The 16,094-nt window shown below is 47.3% G+C and overlaps 1 protein-coding gene across 1 annotated transcript in view; it reads left to right on the top strand.

Annotated features, from left to right (window-relative positions):
* Positions 1–16,094, top strand: part of LOC137373117 (diacylglycerol kinase theta) — a 296,078-nt gene that overhangs the window by 115,368 nt on the left and 164,616 nt on the right. Inside the window, exons 13-15 of the mRNA XM_068037996.1 lie at positions 3,992–4,142; positions 14,267–14,305; positions 15,201–15,316. Coding sequence (XP_067894097.1) covers positions 3,992–4,142; positions 14,267–14,305; positions 15,201–15,316 — 306 coding nt within the window. The remainder of the gene's footprint in view (positions 1–3,991; positions 4,143–14,266; positions 14,306–15,200; positions 15,317–16,094) is intronic.

The following is a 16,094-nucleotide window of genomic DNA, read 5'->3' as shown; positions in this document are numbered from 1 at the left end:
TTCCCAGAGAATCCTAGGATAAATCCCATCTGGCCCAGGGGACTTATCTATTTTCACACTTTCCAAAATTGCTAACACCTCTTCCTTGTGAACCTCAATCCCATCTAGCCTAGTAGTCTGTATCTCAGTATTCTCCTCGACAACATTTTCTTTCTCCACTGTAAATACTGATGAAAAATATTCATTTAACACTTCCCCTATCTCCTCCGATTCCACACACAACTTCCCACTACTATCCTTGATTGGCCCTAATCTAACTCTAGTCATTCTTTTATTCCTGATATACCTATAGAAAGCCTTAGGGTTTTCTTTGATCCTATCCGCCAATGACTTCTCGTGTCCTCTCCTTGCTCTTCTTATCTCTCCCTTTAGATCCTTCCTGGCTAGCTTGTAACTCTCAAGCGCCCTAACTGAGCCTTCACGTCTCATCCTAACATCAGCCTTCTTCTTCCTCTTGACAAGCTCTTCAACTTCTTTAGTAAACCACGGCTCCCTCGCTCGACAACTTCCTCCCTGCCTGACAGGTACATACTTATCAAGGACACGCAGTAGCTGCTCCTTGAATAAGCTCCACATTTCGATTGTGCCCATCCCCTGCAGTTTCCTTCCCCATCCTACGCATCCTAAATCTTGCCTAATCGCATCATAATTTCCTTTCCCCCAGCTATAATTCTTGCCCTGCTGTATATGCCTGTCCCTGCCCATCGCTAAGGTAAACCTAACCGAATTGTGATCTCTATCACCAAAGTGCTCACCAACTTCTAAATCTAACACCTGGCCGGGTTCATTACCCAGTACCAAATCCAATGTGGCATCTCCCCTGGTTGGCCTGTCTACATACTGTGTCAGAAAACCCTCCTGCACACACTGGACAAAAACAGACCCATCTAAAGTACTCGAACTATAGTATTTCCAGTCAATATTTGGAAAGTTGAAGTCCCCCATAACCACTACCCTGTTACTCTCGCTCCTGTCAAGAATCATCTTTGCTATCCTTTCCTCTACATCTCTGGAACTATTTGGAGGTCTATAGAAAACTCCCAACAGGGTGACCTCTCCTCTCCTGTTTCTAACCTCGGCCCAGACTACCTCTGTAGACGAGTCCTCAAACGTCCTTTCTGCCGCTGTAATACTTTCCTTGATTAACAATGCCACACCCCCTCCTCTTTTCCCCTCTTCTCTGTTCTTAGTGAAACATCTAAATCCCGGAACCCGCAACATCCATTCCTGTCCCTGCTCTACCCATGTCTCTGAAATGGCCACAACATCGAGATCCCAGGTACCAACCCATGCTGCAAGCTCACCCACCTTATTCCGGATGCTCCTGGCGTTGAAGTGGACACATTTTAAACCAAGCTCTTGCTTGCCAGTGCCCTCTTGTGTCCTTATAACCTTATCCCTGACCTCACTACTCTCAACATCCGGCACACTGGAACTACAATTTAGGTTCCCATCCCCCTGCTGAATTAGTTTAAACCCCCCCGAAGAGCACTCGCAAATCTCCCCCCCAGGATATTGGTACCCCTCTGGTTCAGGTGAAGACCATCCTGTTTGTAGAGGTCCCACCTACCCCAGAAAGAGCCCCAATTATCCAGGAAACCAAAACCCTCCCTCCTACACCATCCCTGCAGCCACGTGTTCAACTCCTCTCTCTCCCTATTCCTCACTTCGCTAGCACATGGCACGGGCAACAACCCAGAGATAACAACTCTGTTTGTTCTCGCTCTAAGCTTCCACCCTAGCTCCCTGAATTTCTGCCTTAAATCCCCATCTGTCTTCCTACCTATGTCGTTGGTGCCTATGTGTACCACGACTTGGGGCTGCTCCCCCTCCCCCTTGAGGATCCCAAAAACACGATCCGAGACATCACGTACCCTGGCACCTGGGAGGCAACACACCAACCGTGAGTCTCTCTCGTTCCCACAAAACCTCCAATCTGTTCCCCTAACTATGGAGTCCCCAATGACTAATGCTCTGCTGCTCTTACCCCTGCCCTTCTGAGCAACAGGGACAGACTCTGCGCCAGAGACCTGTATCCTATTGCCTACCCCTGGTAAGTCGTCTCCCCCAACAGTATCCAAAACGGTATACCTGTTGTTGAGGGAAACGGCCACAGGGGATCCCTGCACTGCCTGCTGGTTCCCTCTCCTTCCCCTGACGGTAACCCATCTACCTTCTTCTTTTACCTGAGGTGTGACTGCCTCCCGATAACTCCTCTCAATAATCCCCTCCGCCTCCCGAATGATCCGAAGTTCCTCCAGCTCCAGTTCCCTAACGCGGTCCTCGAGGAGCTGGAGCTGGGTGCACTTTCCGCAGATGCAGTCAGCAGGGACACCCTTGGCGACCCTTACCTCCCACATTCTGCAGGAGGAACATTCAACTGCCTTAACCTCCATTCCCACTATTCTAAATTCCCAAGTTTTTAACCAATCACACGATAAAACAAGAAGAGAAATAGAAAAAGCCCTACCTTACCTACACACAACCGAGTCCTTTTTTTTGGTAAGAGGAGGGGGGCGGGTGGGAGACACTACATGAGTAGTGTCTCGGGTTCAGAAACAGCCCAAATATATAGGTTTCTACTTACCCAGCAGTCCCTGCTCCACCGAAACTCCCGATGAAATTGACTTCCCAGCTGTTCACTCCTCGCTCGCAATGCCTGTGCTCCTGGAAAAGCTGCACAACGAATGTGAGTATGACTATGTCAGGCTGTTGCTCGACTAGTCTGTGGGACAGCTCTCCCAATTTTGGCACAAGCCCCCAGATGTTAGTAAAAAGGACTTTGCAGGGTCGACAAGGCTGTGTTTTCCATTGTCACTTCCAGTGCCTAGGTCAATGCCTGGTGGTCCATCCGGTTTCATTCCTTTTATTAGAGTTTGTAGTGGTTTGATACAACTGAGTGGCTTGCTTGGTCATTTCAGAGGGCAATAGTCAACCACATTGCTGTTCTGGAGTCACATGTAGGCCAGACCAGGTAAGGATGGCAGATTTCCTTACCTCAAGGACATTAGTGAACCAGATGGCTTCTTTTACAACAGTTGACAATGTTTTCATGGTCAACATTAGACTAGCTTTTTAATTCCAGATTTTTATTAATTGAATTCATATTTCACCATCTGCAAAATGGTGGGATTCGAACCCATGTCCATACAGCATTAGCCTGGGGCTCTGGGTTACTAGTCCAATGCTTTACCACTACACCACCGCCTCCCCGCCAGCAGCCGTTTCTGCTGCCTCCAATCAGGTAAGTTCTGATTTATCAGCTGCTGCTGCCACCCCTTAGCTTCAAATTGAGAAAATGGACATTTAATGGTGTGTTATTGAAGCCGTGACATAGATTTTTATTATCCTTTCCCTGGTATGTAGGTGACACTGGCAAGGCAGTAACTATTGTCCAACCATAGTTACACTGAGGGCATTGTGTCAACCACATAGTGTAGTACTGGAGTCACATGTAGGACAGGCCAGGTAAGGGTGATTGGTTCCTTTCTCTGAAGGACTGTAGTGAACTCGTTGGGTTTTTAAATAATGAACTGGTGTCTTGGGGTTAAATAGGTCTTCAGCGACAATGCCAAACTGGCACCAGCCAGCCAGTCCACTGTACACCCCACCCAATTCAATTTTCCATCGATTTCAATTGGGCAGGTGTAAAACAGAGCAATTCATCTTTGCCAGTTTTGCATTACTGCCTAAACCCAATTTCATCCCCGCCTTAGGTCAGGTATCTGGTTCTGTGGTTTGCCGAAAATTTCTGTTTTTAAGGAGTACTTTGAAACATGTCATTCTGATGAAAACATGTATCAATCTGCTTCTTTCCTGCCCATAAAGTGCCAGTTTTGTCACGAAGATGGTGCCCCTTTAATGTGAGTTTAATTCAAACAAACTTACACTTGGGGTCTTGGTCGTGCCTTGTAATTTCTGCTTTGATGCTATTTCTCTGCGTGCACATCTTGCCTGATGTGTTGTCTTTTGCTGCCTTCATGTCATGTAGATCTCAGTTCGACAAATGCACCAGACCCGGTTTTATATCAAACAGAAGCAGAACTCAGTGGAGCAGATCAGTCTTCTTCTTATGGCTCTTCCTCCTCAGCTGTCTCAGGACAAGTACCTCTCACTTCTAAAGCATCACCTAGAGATCAAAGGTAAATAAAGAGGCACCAAAAGATAAAAAAATCAAGGATTCATTTGTTTGCTTGACTGATTTTTATTTTTGATGTCTTTAACTGGTTTAGTTGGATTATCAAGTTGATGTTTGTATGTCGAAAAACAATAAGAATAAACATGCATATATAGCAACTAATCATGTCTTTGGGACATTCCACAGTGTTTAAGATCCACTGAATTACTTTCCAAGTGCAGTTGCTGCTGTAACGCTGATAAACATGGCACTTAGTTACTCCACACGGAACACTGGGGATGTGGCCTCTATTTCGAGCAATGAGAAATATCAGATTGGTTTAACTCAGAGTTGTCCAACATGCGGCCCGCAGGCCAGAGTCCAGCCCGCCAAAGTTTTTGATCTGGCCTATGGATGAAAACTGTACTTGGCCGTTAGTCCTCCTTGCAGCACGGCTTAAGCCCTCGCCATTTGCTTTCAGCTTCAGGGATGTGAAATTTCTTTCGCCCGTCGAGGATTTCTGTTACAATCAGCCGCCCCTGCTGTTTTCGGTGAGTGAGCGCCTGCTGGGAAATGTAGTCCCCTCTGCTCCCCGGTTCCTATGGACGGAGCCATAATCTGGGACGACAACTCCCAGAGAGCTCCACGTGCCTGCATGGCAATTGGCTGTGGTGCGGTGACATCACCCGAAGGTTAATGGGCAGAGCGAGTCACGACAGAGACGGTAATCGAGGTCAGCCTGAGAACTGACAGCATGCTGACTAAAGGGAAGCTGAGCCTCAGGCTTGCAGCCTATGCCCGGCAGGAGGAAAGGAGAGAAACAGGGAGAGGGCGAGAGAGAGTGAGACACACACACACACACACAGGCACACAGAGAGGGGAGAGAGAAAGACAGGGAGAGGGGGAGAGGGAGACAGGGAGAGGGAGAAAGACACAGAGAGGGAGAGGGAGACTGAGAGAGAGACTCACACAGAGAGGGAGAGAGAGACACGGAGAGAGAGACACACACAGAGAGAGGGAGGGAGAGACAGACAGACACAATAGGGGTGAGAGAAAGACCGACACAGAGAGGGGGGGGGAGAGACACACACACACGGAGAGAGACACAAAGTGGAGGGGGGGAGAGAGAGACAGGCAGGGAAAGAGGGAGACAGACAGACACATAGGGTGAGAGAGACAGACAGACAGATCCAGAGAGAGACAGATACAGAGAGAGAGACAAGACACATACAGAGGGGGAGAGAGAGATACACACACAGAGGGAGAGAGAGAGAGTCACACACAGAGGGGGAGAGAGACACACACACTGAGGGAGAGAGAGACACACACACACACTGAGGGAGAGAGAGAGAGACACACTGAGGGAGAGAGAGAGAGACACACTGAGGGAGAGAGAGAGAGACACACTGAGGGAGAGAGAGAGAGACACACACGGGGAGAGAGAGAGACACACACACAGGGGGAGAGAGAGAGACACACAGAGGGGGAGAGAGAGACACACACATATATAGAGGGTAGAAAGACACACACAGAGGGAGACGGAGAGAGAGAGAGAGAGACAGGCAGACAGACACAGAGAGGGAGGGAGAGACAGACTGACAGAGAGAGAGAGAGAGAAACACAGAATGGGAGAGAGAGAGAGAGAGACAGGCAGAGAAAGAGGGAGACAGACAGACACACGGTGAGAGAGATAAATAGTACAGAGAGAGAGACATACACACACGGAGGGAGAGAGACATACACACACGGAGGGAGAGAGAGACACACACACAGGGAGAGAGAGACACACACACAGAGGGAGAGAGAGACACACACACGGAGGGAGAGAGAGACACACACACACGGAGGGAGAGAGAGACACACAACACGGAGAGAGAGAGAGACACACACACGGAGAGAGAGAGAGACACACACACGGAGGGAGAGAGAGACACACACACGGAGGGAGAGAGAGACACACACACGGAGGGAGAGAGAGACACACACACGGAGGGAGAGAGACACACACACACGGAGGGAGAGAGAGACCCACACACACAGGGAGAGAGAGAGACACACACACAGGGAAAGAGAGACACCAAGAGAGACAGACAGACACGGAGAGACAGAGAGAGGGAGAGAAGAGTGACAGACACAGAGAGAGGGAGAGAAGAGCGACAGACACAGAGAGAGGGAGAGAAGAGAGACAGACACACAGAAAGGGAGAGAAGAGAGACAGACACAGAGCGAGGGAGAGAAGAGAGACAGACACAGAGAGGGAGGGAGAGAGAGACAGACACAGAGAGGGAGGGAGCGAGAGAGAGACAGACAGGCACACAGAGGGAGCGAGAGAGAGACAGACACAGAGAGGGAGCGAGAGAGAGACAGACACAGAGAGGGAGAGAGAGAGACAGACAGACACAGTGGGAGAGAGAGACGGACGCAGTGAGGGAGAGGGAGAGACGGACGCAGTGAGGGAGAGGGAGAGACGGACGCAGTGAGGGAGATGGAGAGACGGACGCAGTGAGGGAGAGTGAGAGAGACACAGGCAGACACAAAGTGGAGAGAGAGACAAAGAGTGGAGAGAGGGAGAGAGAGAGACAGACACAGAGAGGGAGAGAGAAAGAGACACACACGCAGAGGGAGAGAGAAAGAGACAGACACGGAGAGAGAGACAGACACGGAGAGGGAGAGAGAGACAGGCACGGAGAGGGAGAGAGAGAGACAGACACGGAGAGGGAGAGAGAGACAGACACGGAGAGGGAGAGAGAGACAGACACGGAGAGGGAGAGAGAGACAGACACGGAGAGGGAGAGAGAGACAGACACGGAGAGGGAGAGAGAGACAGACACGGAGAGGGAGAGAGAGACAGACACACAGTGAAGAAGAAAGAGACAGACACACAGTGAAGGAGAGAGAGAGACAGACACAGTGAAGGAGAGAGAGAGACAGACACACTGAAGGAGAGAGAGAGACAGACAGATAGACATAGAGAGGGAGAGACACAAAGGGAGGGAGAGAGAGAGAGACAGACAGATACAGAGTTTGGGAGAGAGAGGGAGACAGACACACAGAGGGAGAGAGAGAGAGACAGACACAGAGTGGAAAGAGGGAGAGAGAGAGAGACAGACACAGAGTGGAAAGAGGGAGAGAGAGACAGACACAGAGAGGGAGAGAGAGAGACAGACAGACACAGTAGGAGAGAGAGACAGACGCGGAGAGGGAGAGACGGACGCAGTGAGGGAGAGGGAGAGACGGACGCAGTGAGGGAGAGTGAGAGAGACACAGAGAGGGAAAGAGAGACACAGAGAGGGAAAGAGATTGAGAGAGAGACACAGGCAGACACAAAGTGGAGAGAGAGAGACAAAGAGTGGAGAGAGGGAGAGAGAAAGAGACACACGCAGAGGGAGAGAGAAAGAGACAGACACGGAGAGGGAGAGAGAGACAGACACACAGTGAAGAAGAAAGAGACAGACACAGTGAAGAAGAAAGAGACAGACACAGTGAAGGAGAGAGAGAGACAGACAGTGAGGGGGAGAGAGACAGACAGATAGACATAGAGAGGGAGAGACACAGAGGGAGAGAGAGAGAGACCGACACACAGAGGGAGAGAGAGAGAGACAGACACACAGAGGGAGAGAGAGAGAGACAGACACACAGAGGGAGAGAGACAGAGACAGACACAGAGTGGAAAGAGGGAGAGAGAGACAGACACAGAGTGGAAAGAGGGAGAGAGAACCCGACAGAGTGGAGAGAGACACACAGATTGAGAGAGAGACACACACAGAGATGGAGAGAGAGAGACAGACACGCAGAGGGAGAGAGAGAGACATGCCGAGGGAGAGGGAGCGAGAGAGACATGCGGAGTGAGAGGGAGAGAGAGACGGACGGAGTGAGAGGGAGAGAGAGACGGACAGAGTGAGAGGGAGAGAGAGACGGACAGAGTGAGAGGGAGAGAGAGACGGACAGAGTGAGAGGGAGAGAGAGACGAACGGAGTGAGGGAGAGAGAGGGGGAGACGGACAGAGTGAGAGGGAGAGAGAGACGAACGGAGTGAGGGGGAGAGAGAGGGAGACAGACAGAGAGAGGGGGAGACGGACAGAGTGAGAGGGAGAGAGAGACGAATGGAGTGAGGGGGAGAGAGAGGGAGACGGACAGAGTGAGAGGGAGAGAAAGGGAGACGGACAGAGTGAGAGTGAGAGAGACAGTGACGGACAGAGTGAGAGGGAGAGTGAGAGAGACAGACGCAATGAGAGGGAGAACGAGAGAGACAGACAAACACAGAATGGTGGGAGAGGGCACTCACAATCACTCCTGACAGATGGACATCTATCTGGAATATTCTGCATCGCTACATCAAGTGTGTGGGCAAGCATTGTCTGCTTGTGTAAGCAAAAACAATGCCAGGTATCTCACTAAATCAATGTTCAACATAGTAAATTAATAAATTAATTAGTCTTCTCATTTTAAAGCTTGTTCAGAGAAATAAACATTTTTTATTGTTTTGATTAATACTAAAATAAATTTCTAATGCCTCTATCTTTCCGGAATTTGTGCACTGGCCCCCTATATCGGACCAAATTTGTAATCTTGCCACTCACGTGAAAAGTTTGGACATCCCTGGTTTAACCTCTTCAGAAAAAGATCTGGAGAAATTTGGTTGGGAATGGAATTGGAGGTACAGGGATAGGTATAGACTCTGATCTTCTGATATCCACAGGGCACAGAATCGCAATGGGGCTGATGTTCTTTGGGGGCACAGACCAGGCTGGATATTGGGTTGATTATCTCTGGGGTCAGCATGTATTTCTACAGAACTTTCTCAGAGGCAGTGTTAGATTGCCCATGGGCCCAGGTATACTCTTGTCTAACTTTGACCAACTGTTTTTTTTCACTTGTACTGTGAGACCAGAAACACAGTGTAGTTTTACAGCAAAAGCATGCTGCATCTGAGAGCTTTATTACAGTTGTCTCCACTGATTTTCCAAGTTATGTGCTGCATTGCCTAATTTAAGTTGCTTTTTGATGGTAAATGTGATTTTTATCCTTTGTTTATATGTTGCATGCATTGCACAATGTATCTGGACCAATGAGTGCACAAAAGCAAGAGAATGTTCAGTGAGCAGAATAAACCTGGACGTTGGCACTAACACAGGACCAGCTGCTTGGCATCTGCGCTTTTTGTGCTGGTTCTGTCATTAGCAGAGAAACATTAAGTATTTGTGTCCTCCATTGATCTAATGTAAATAATGCTTTGAGATACAAGGACAAAAAGTTGCATATGTATCAAACTTCAATCTCAGTTGTGTCTTTAATAATTTTTAAAATTTATTTATTTATGGGATGTGAGCATCGCTGGCAAGACCAGCATTTGTTGACCATCCCTAATTAGAATCATAGAAAAAGTACAGAACAGAAGGAGGCCATTCAGCCCATCGTGTCCACGCCAGCCGAACAAACTAACCGCCCAAACTAGTCCCACCTTCCAGCACCTGGTCCATAGCCCTGCAGGTTACAGCACTTCAGGTGCAGGTCCAGGTAACTTTTAAAAGAATTGAGGGTCTCTGCCTCCACCACCGTTCCTGGCAGCAAATTCCAGACACCCACCGCCCTCTAGGTGAAAAAAGTTTCCCCTCATATCTCCTCTAATCCTTCCACCAATCACCTTAAATCTGTGTCCCCTGTTAACTGACCTCCCCGCCATGGCAAACAGATCCTTCCTGTCTACTCTATCTAGACCCCTCATAATTTGGTACACCTCAATTAAGTCTCCTCTGTGCTCTCTCCAGAACAATTATGTCCTTCCTGTAATGTGGTGACCAGAACTGCACGCAACACTCCATCTATGGCCTAACCAGCATTTTATACAGTTCCAGCATTACATCCCTGCTTTTTACCTCAGCCAATAAAGGAAAGCATTCTATCTACCTGTCCTGCCACCTTCAGGGACCTGTGGACATGCACTCCAACGTCTCTCACTTCTTCTACCCCTCTCAATATCCTCCCATTTATTGTGTATTCCTTCGCTTTGTTTGCCCTCCCCAAATGCATTACCTCACTCTTCTCTGGATTGAATTCCATTTGCCACTTTTCCACCCACTCAACCAAACCATTGATATTTTTCAGGAGTCTACAGCTATCCCCTTCACTAAAAAACGACACGGCCAATTTTTGCATCATCAGCAAATTTCCCAATCATGCCTCCCATATTTAAGTCCAAATCATTAACATATACCACAAACAGCAAGTGACCCAACACTGAGCCCTGTGGAACGCCACTGGAAACAGCTTTCCATTCACAAAAACCCAATTATGGATCCAACCTGCCACATTCCTCTGCATCCCATGGGCCTTCATTTGACTGACCAGTCTGCCATGTGGGACCATATCAAATGCCTTAGTAAAATCCATCTAGACCACATACACTGCACTACCCTCATCAATTCTTCTGGTTACTTCCTCAAAAACTCAATTAAGTTAGTAAGGCACGACCTTCCCTCAACAAATCCATGCTGACTATCCCTGATTAATCCGTGCCTTTCTAAGTGACAGTTTATCCTATCACTCAGAATAGATTCTAACAATTTACCCACCACCAAGGTCAGATTGATTGGCCTATAATTACTTGGCTTATCCCTCGCACCCTTTTTAAACAATGGAAAAACATTCACAGACCTCCAATCATCTGGTACCTCGCCTGTATCTAGTGAGGATTTGAAGATGATCCTCAGCGCATCCGCTATTTCCTCCCTGGCTTCCTTTAACAACCTGGGATGCAATCCATCTGGCCCGGGTAGTTTATTCACTTTCAAGGATGTCAGACCCTCGAGTACTTCCTCTCTCATTATGCTTATCTAATACTTCACACTCCTCCTCTTTAACTACAATGTCTGCAACAACCCTCTCCGTTGTGAAGACACAGAGACAAAAAACTCATCAAAAACCCTGCCCACGTCTTCTGCATCCACTCATAAGTTCCCTTGTACATCTCTGATAGGCCCTACCCTTTCCTTAGTTATCCTCTTGCTCTTAATATACTGATTAAACATCTTCTGGTTTTCCTTCATTTTACTTGCCAATAATTTTTCATGTCCTCTCTTTGCATGTCTTCTCTTTGAATGGGGCCATTCTGGACCTGGTATTGGTGAATGAGCCCGGCCAGGTGGTCGAAGTTTCAGTTGGGGAGCATTTCGGGAGCAGTGACCATAATTCCATAAGTTTTAAAGTACTTGTGGATAAGGATAAGAGTAGTCCTCGGGTGAAGGTGCTCAATTGGGGGAAGGCTAATTCTAACAATATTAGGCAGGAACTGAAGAATTTAGATTGGGGGCGGCTGTTTGAGGGTAAGTCAACATCTGACATGTGGGAGTCTTTCAAACGTCAGCTGATTAGAATCCAGGACCAGCATGTTCCTGTGAGGAAGAAAGACAAGTTTGGCAAGTTTCGGGAAGCTTGGATAACACGGGATATTGTGAGCCTAGTCAAAAAGAAAAAGGAAGCATTTGTAAGGGCTGGAAGGCTAGGAACAGATGAAGCACTTGAGGAATATAAATACAGTAGGAAGGAACTTAAGCAAGGAGTTAGGAGGGCTAAAAGGGGTCATGAAAAGTCATTGGCAAACAGGATTAAGGAAAATCCTTGGCCAAAACTGCCATTTCCCCTCCTTTCTTATCCCCCTCCCTATCACATCTGAAAACCCTGGAGCCAGGAACGTTGAACAGCCATTCCTGTCCCTCCTTAAGCCATGTTTCTGTAATAGCTATAATATCATACTGCCACGTGTCTATCTGTGCCGTCAGCTAATCTGCTTTATTTGCTATGCTCCTTGCATTGAAATAGATACCCTTGAGCACTCTCTCTTTTATTTTCTAGCCTTTGTTTTCTGTCTTCCAAACTCATCCATTAATTTTCTGCCTTCCATTTTCATTTCTGATTTTGTCCCAACTGAGTCTACCCTCAGGTTCCCATCCCCCTGCCAAACTAGTTTAAACTTTCCCCAACAGCACTAGCAAAACATCCCGCAAGGAACTCAGTCCTGGCTCTGTTCAGGTGCAATCCGTCCGGTCTGTACAGGCCCCATCTCCCCCAGAGCCAGTCCCAATGTCCCAGGAATCTGAAGCCCTCCCTCCTGCATCATCTTTCCAGCCACGCATTCATCTGTCTTATCCTTCTATTTCTATACTCGCTTGCGAGTGGCACTGGGGGTAATCCGGAGATGACTACTTTTGAGGTCCTGCTTGCTAATTTGTTCCCTAGCTCCCTAAATTCTGACTGCAAGACCACATCCCTCTTTCTACCTATGTCATTGGTTCCAATGTGGACCACGACTGCTGGCTGTTCACCCTCCCCCTTCAAGATGCTCTGCTGCTGCTCAGTGACATCCTTGACCCTGGCACCAGAGAGGTAACACACCATCGTGGATTCACGTCTGCGGTCACAGAAACGCCTGTCTGTTCCCGTGACTATTGAATTACCTATCACTGTGGCTCTTTCAGTCTTCCCTGTACCCCGCTTTGTAGCTGAGCCACCCGTGGTGCCATGGACTTGTCTCTGGTGGCACTCCCCAGGTGAAGGATCACTGTCCTCAGTATTCAGAACTGAAGACCTGTTGGAGATGCACTCTGGTCTCCTGCACTACCTGCCTGATTCTTTTTGACTGCCTGGTGGTCACCCATTCCCTCTCTCCCTGCATATTCTTAAGCTGTGTGGTGACCACATCTAAAAATGTGCCATCCACGCAGCTCTCATCCTCATCAATGTACTGCAGTGTTGCCAGCTGCCATTCAAGTTCCAAAACCCGGAGCTCAAGCTGCCACAATTGACAACACTTCCTGCACAAATGGTTCTCCAGGTTATGGGAAGCATCCTGGAGCTCCCACATAGCACAGGAGGTGCACTCTCCAGGTTGAAGCACCCCTGCCATTCCTTTATTTATTATTTGACCCTTTGCTACTGCTAAATAAAAATCTTACCAAAACTTTAACACCTTATAATTATTAATGAAACTTTACTAGTACTGATAAATCCTACCAAAAATTAATACAGTTCTCTAGTTAAAATAAATCTTACTCAAAAAAAACTCACCAGCTGCTCTCTTGTTCCTTATTATTAATAATCAAGTGGACTGCTTTGGCCTGTATGGTTTGGAGCTTCTTGAGTGTTGTTGGAGCTGCACTCAACCAGGCAAGTGGAGAGTATTCCATCACACTCATGATTTGTACCTTGTAGATGGTGGACAGGCTTCGGGGAGTCAGGAGGTGGGTTACTAGTCGCAGAGTTTCCAGCCTCTGATTTGCTCTCGGAGCCACAGTATTTATATGGCTGTCCCAGTTAAGTTTCTGGTCAACGGTATCCCCCAGGATGTTGATAGTGGGGTTTCAGCAATGGTAATGCCGTTGAATGTCAAGGGGAGATGGTCATTAGCTGGCACTTGTGTGGCGCAAATGCTACTTATCAGTCCAAGGCTCATTGTTGTTCAGGCCTTGCTGCACGTAGACACGGACTGCTTCAGTACCTGAGGAGTCTCAAATGGCACTGAACTCTGTGCAATCATCAGCGAACATCCCCACTCTGACCTTATGATGGAGGGAAGGTCATTGATGAAGCAGCTGAAGATGGTTTGGCCTACCCTGAGGAACTCCTGCAGTGATGTCCTGGAGCTGAGATGATTGACCTCCAACAACCACAACCATCTTCCTTTGTGTTAGGTATGAATCCAACCAGTGGATAGTTTTCCCCATGGTTCCCGTTGACTTCTATTTTGCCACACTCAAAGCCTCAGCAAAATTGAGGTCAATATTGAAAAACAGTAATTGTATTAAGTTGTGTTTATAGTCAAACCTTTTAGTAAGATCATATTACAAGAACATACAAACTGTGATGATTTGTTGGAACAGTTTTACTATTCTCTAAGTGTAAGGAGCAATTTTTAGAATAATTGTAATGTTATGAATGTAACTGCTGATTTTGCTGCTGTACAATCTTAATAAGAAGATTTCAGCTATTTCCAGCCTCAATGGGAAAAAAAGTTTTGGTTTCTTGAATAATTGGAACTCTGATCATTGCCACAAACTTATTTGTTTCAATTTTATGTTTGTGGTTTCTGCTGTACAAAGTATTGAGCATGGATCTGTATGAAAATGGATTGAAATAAATCTGTTTCTTTCCCCAGGGAATCTGGTATCCTTTAGTTATGTTTACACAGACCAAGGTATGTTGACATTTTATTTTAACGACTGAAAAAACCCCAGGAATAATATAAGTTGTTTAATTGAAATTTAAATACTGAATAGCAGCAGAACTCTGGATATTAGTACCGAAGAACACTGTTGTGAAGCTGTGACTGGAGGTTCATTGTTTAATGACGATGTTTGCTGAGACTTAGTGCCAGAGATTCTGCTCTCCTGTCTTCACCCTTACAATCTCCTTTGTACTGGAGAGGCCAGATGTAGAGTGGGTTTGTTGAATACCTCTGCTCTGTTTGGAAATAAAACTCTGACTTCCCGCTTGGCTTATCATGTGAACTCCTCCCATTCGATAATTTGCTCTCTATCTCTGGCCTCCTACAATTCTTTGCCTGCCTGTGCTTTGGCCGCTGATAGCTGCCAGGGTTCACCATGGCCTTGATTAGATTAGATTAGAGATACAGCACTGAAACAGGCCCTTCGGCCCACCGAGTCTGTGCCGAACATCAACCACCCATTTATACTAATCCTACACTAATCCCATATTCCTACCAAACATCCCCACCTGTCCCTATATTTCCCTACCACCTACCTACACTAGTGACAATTTATTATGGCCAATTTACCTATCAACCTGCAAGTCTTTTGGCTTGTGGGAGGAAACCGGAGCACCCGGAGAAAACCCACGCAGACACAGGGAGAACTTGCAAACTCCACACAGGCAGTACCTGGAATCGAACCCGGGTCCCTGGAGCTGTGAGGCTGCGGTGCTAACCACTGCGCCACTGTGCCGCCCTAATTTTCACAAAGGAGCATTGATGACTTAGGAACTAGAGCTGGAAGCTGGATTTCCTGTAGTGAGTACATGTTGTACCAAGTGTTGGTTGTGGCTTGACCCTAACTTGCCACTGTTTGTTTCAGGTGCTGTTGTGCTGGAAATCTCATGTTTTGCTGAAGCGGAGAGGATTTATATGCTAGTTAAAGATACTACTATCAATGACAAACAACTCACAACAGTTATCATACCAGACATTCAGGTAAAGGCCCAATGAGTTACTGTAAAGGAGTTGGGGGAAAGTAAATGAAACAATTAACTCCAAGGCAGTTGGGTTTCCACACAGCGCGGAGGAGAAGATTAAAATCTCACCACCCATTGAATGCATGCTGCATTGGAGACTGTTAGATGAATATGAACAAGGAGTAATTAACTAGACTTTCCTTACTCGTCTCTACAGAAAAGCTTCCCTTTAGAAAGAAAGGAGGATAAAAAAAAATTGCATTTTCTGTCATGCCTTTCATGACCTGGCGATCTAAAGTATTTATTTATTTATTTCGAGATACAGCACTGAAACAGGCCCTTCGGCCCACCGAGTCTGTGCCGACCAACAAGCACCCATTTATACTAACCCTACAGTAATCCCACATTCCCTATCACCTCCCTACACTAGGGGCAATTTACAATGGCCAATTTACCTATTAACTGCAAGTCTTTGGATGTGGGAGGAAACCGGAGCACCCAGCGAAAACCCACGCAGACACAGGGAGAACTTGCAAACTCCGCACAGGCAGTACCCAGAATCGAACCCGGGTCCCTGGAGCTGTGAGGCTGTGGTGCTAACCACTGTGCCACTGTGCCGCCCATAGAGTTGCTAACTTCTGTGCGATGAGAGGAGATCTAGCCGGGGTAAAATGGAACCAAAGACTGACATGAAAAACTAACGCAACAGTGGGTGATCTTTAATAAATAGGAGATGTTTCAGAAATAGGATGGGTACATTCCAACAAGGGGGAAAGGTAAGGGGACCAAGCACGACC

Source organism: Heterodontus francisci, chromosome 1 (assembly GCF_036365525.1).
Source record: "Heterodontus francisci isolate sHetFra1 chromosome 1, sHetFra1.hap1, whole genome shotgun sequence".
NCBI lineage: Eukaryota > Metazoa > Chordata > Chondrichthyes > Heterodontiformes > Heterodontidae > Heterodontus > Heterodontus francisci.
Note: the sequence above shows the minus strand (reverse complement) of the source record. Positions and strands in the feature narration are given on the sequence as shown.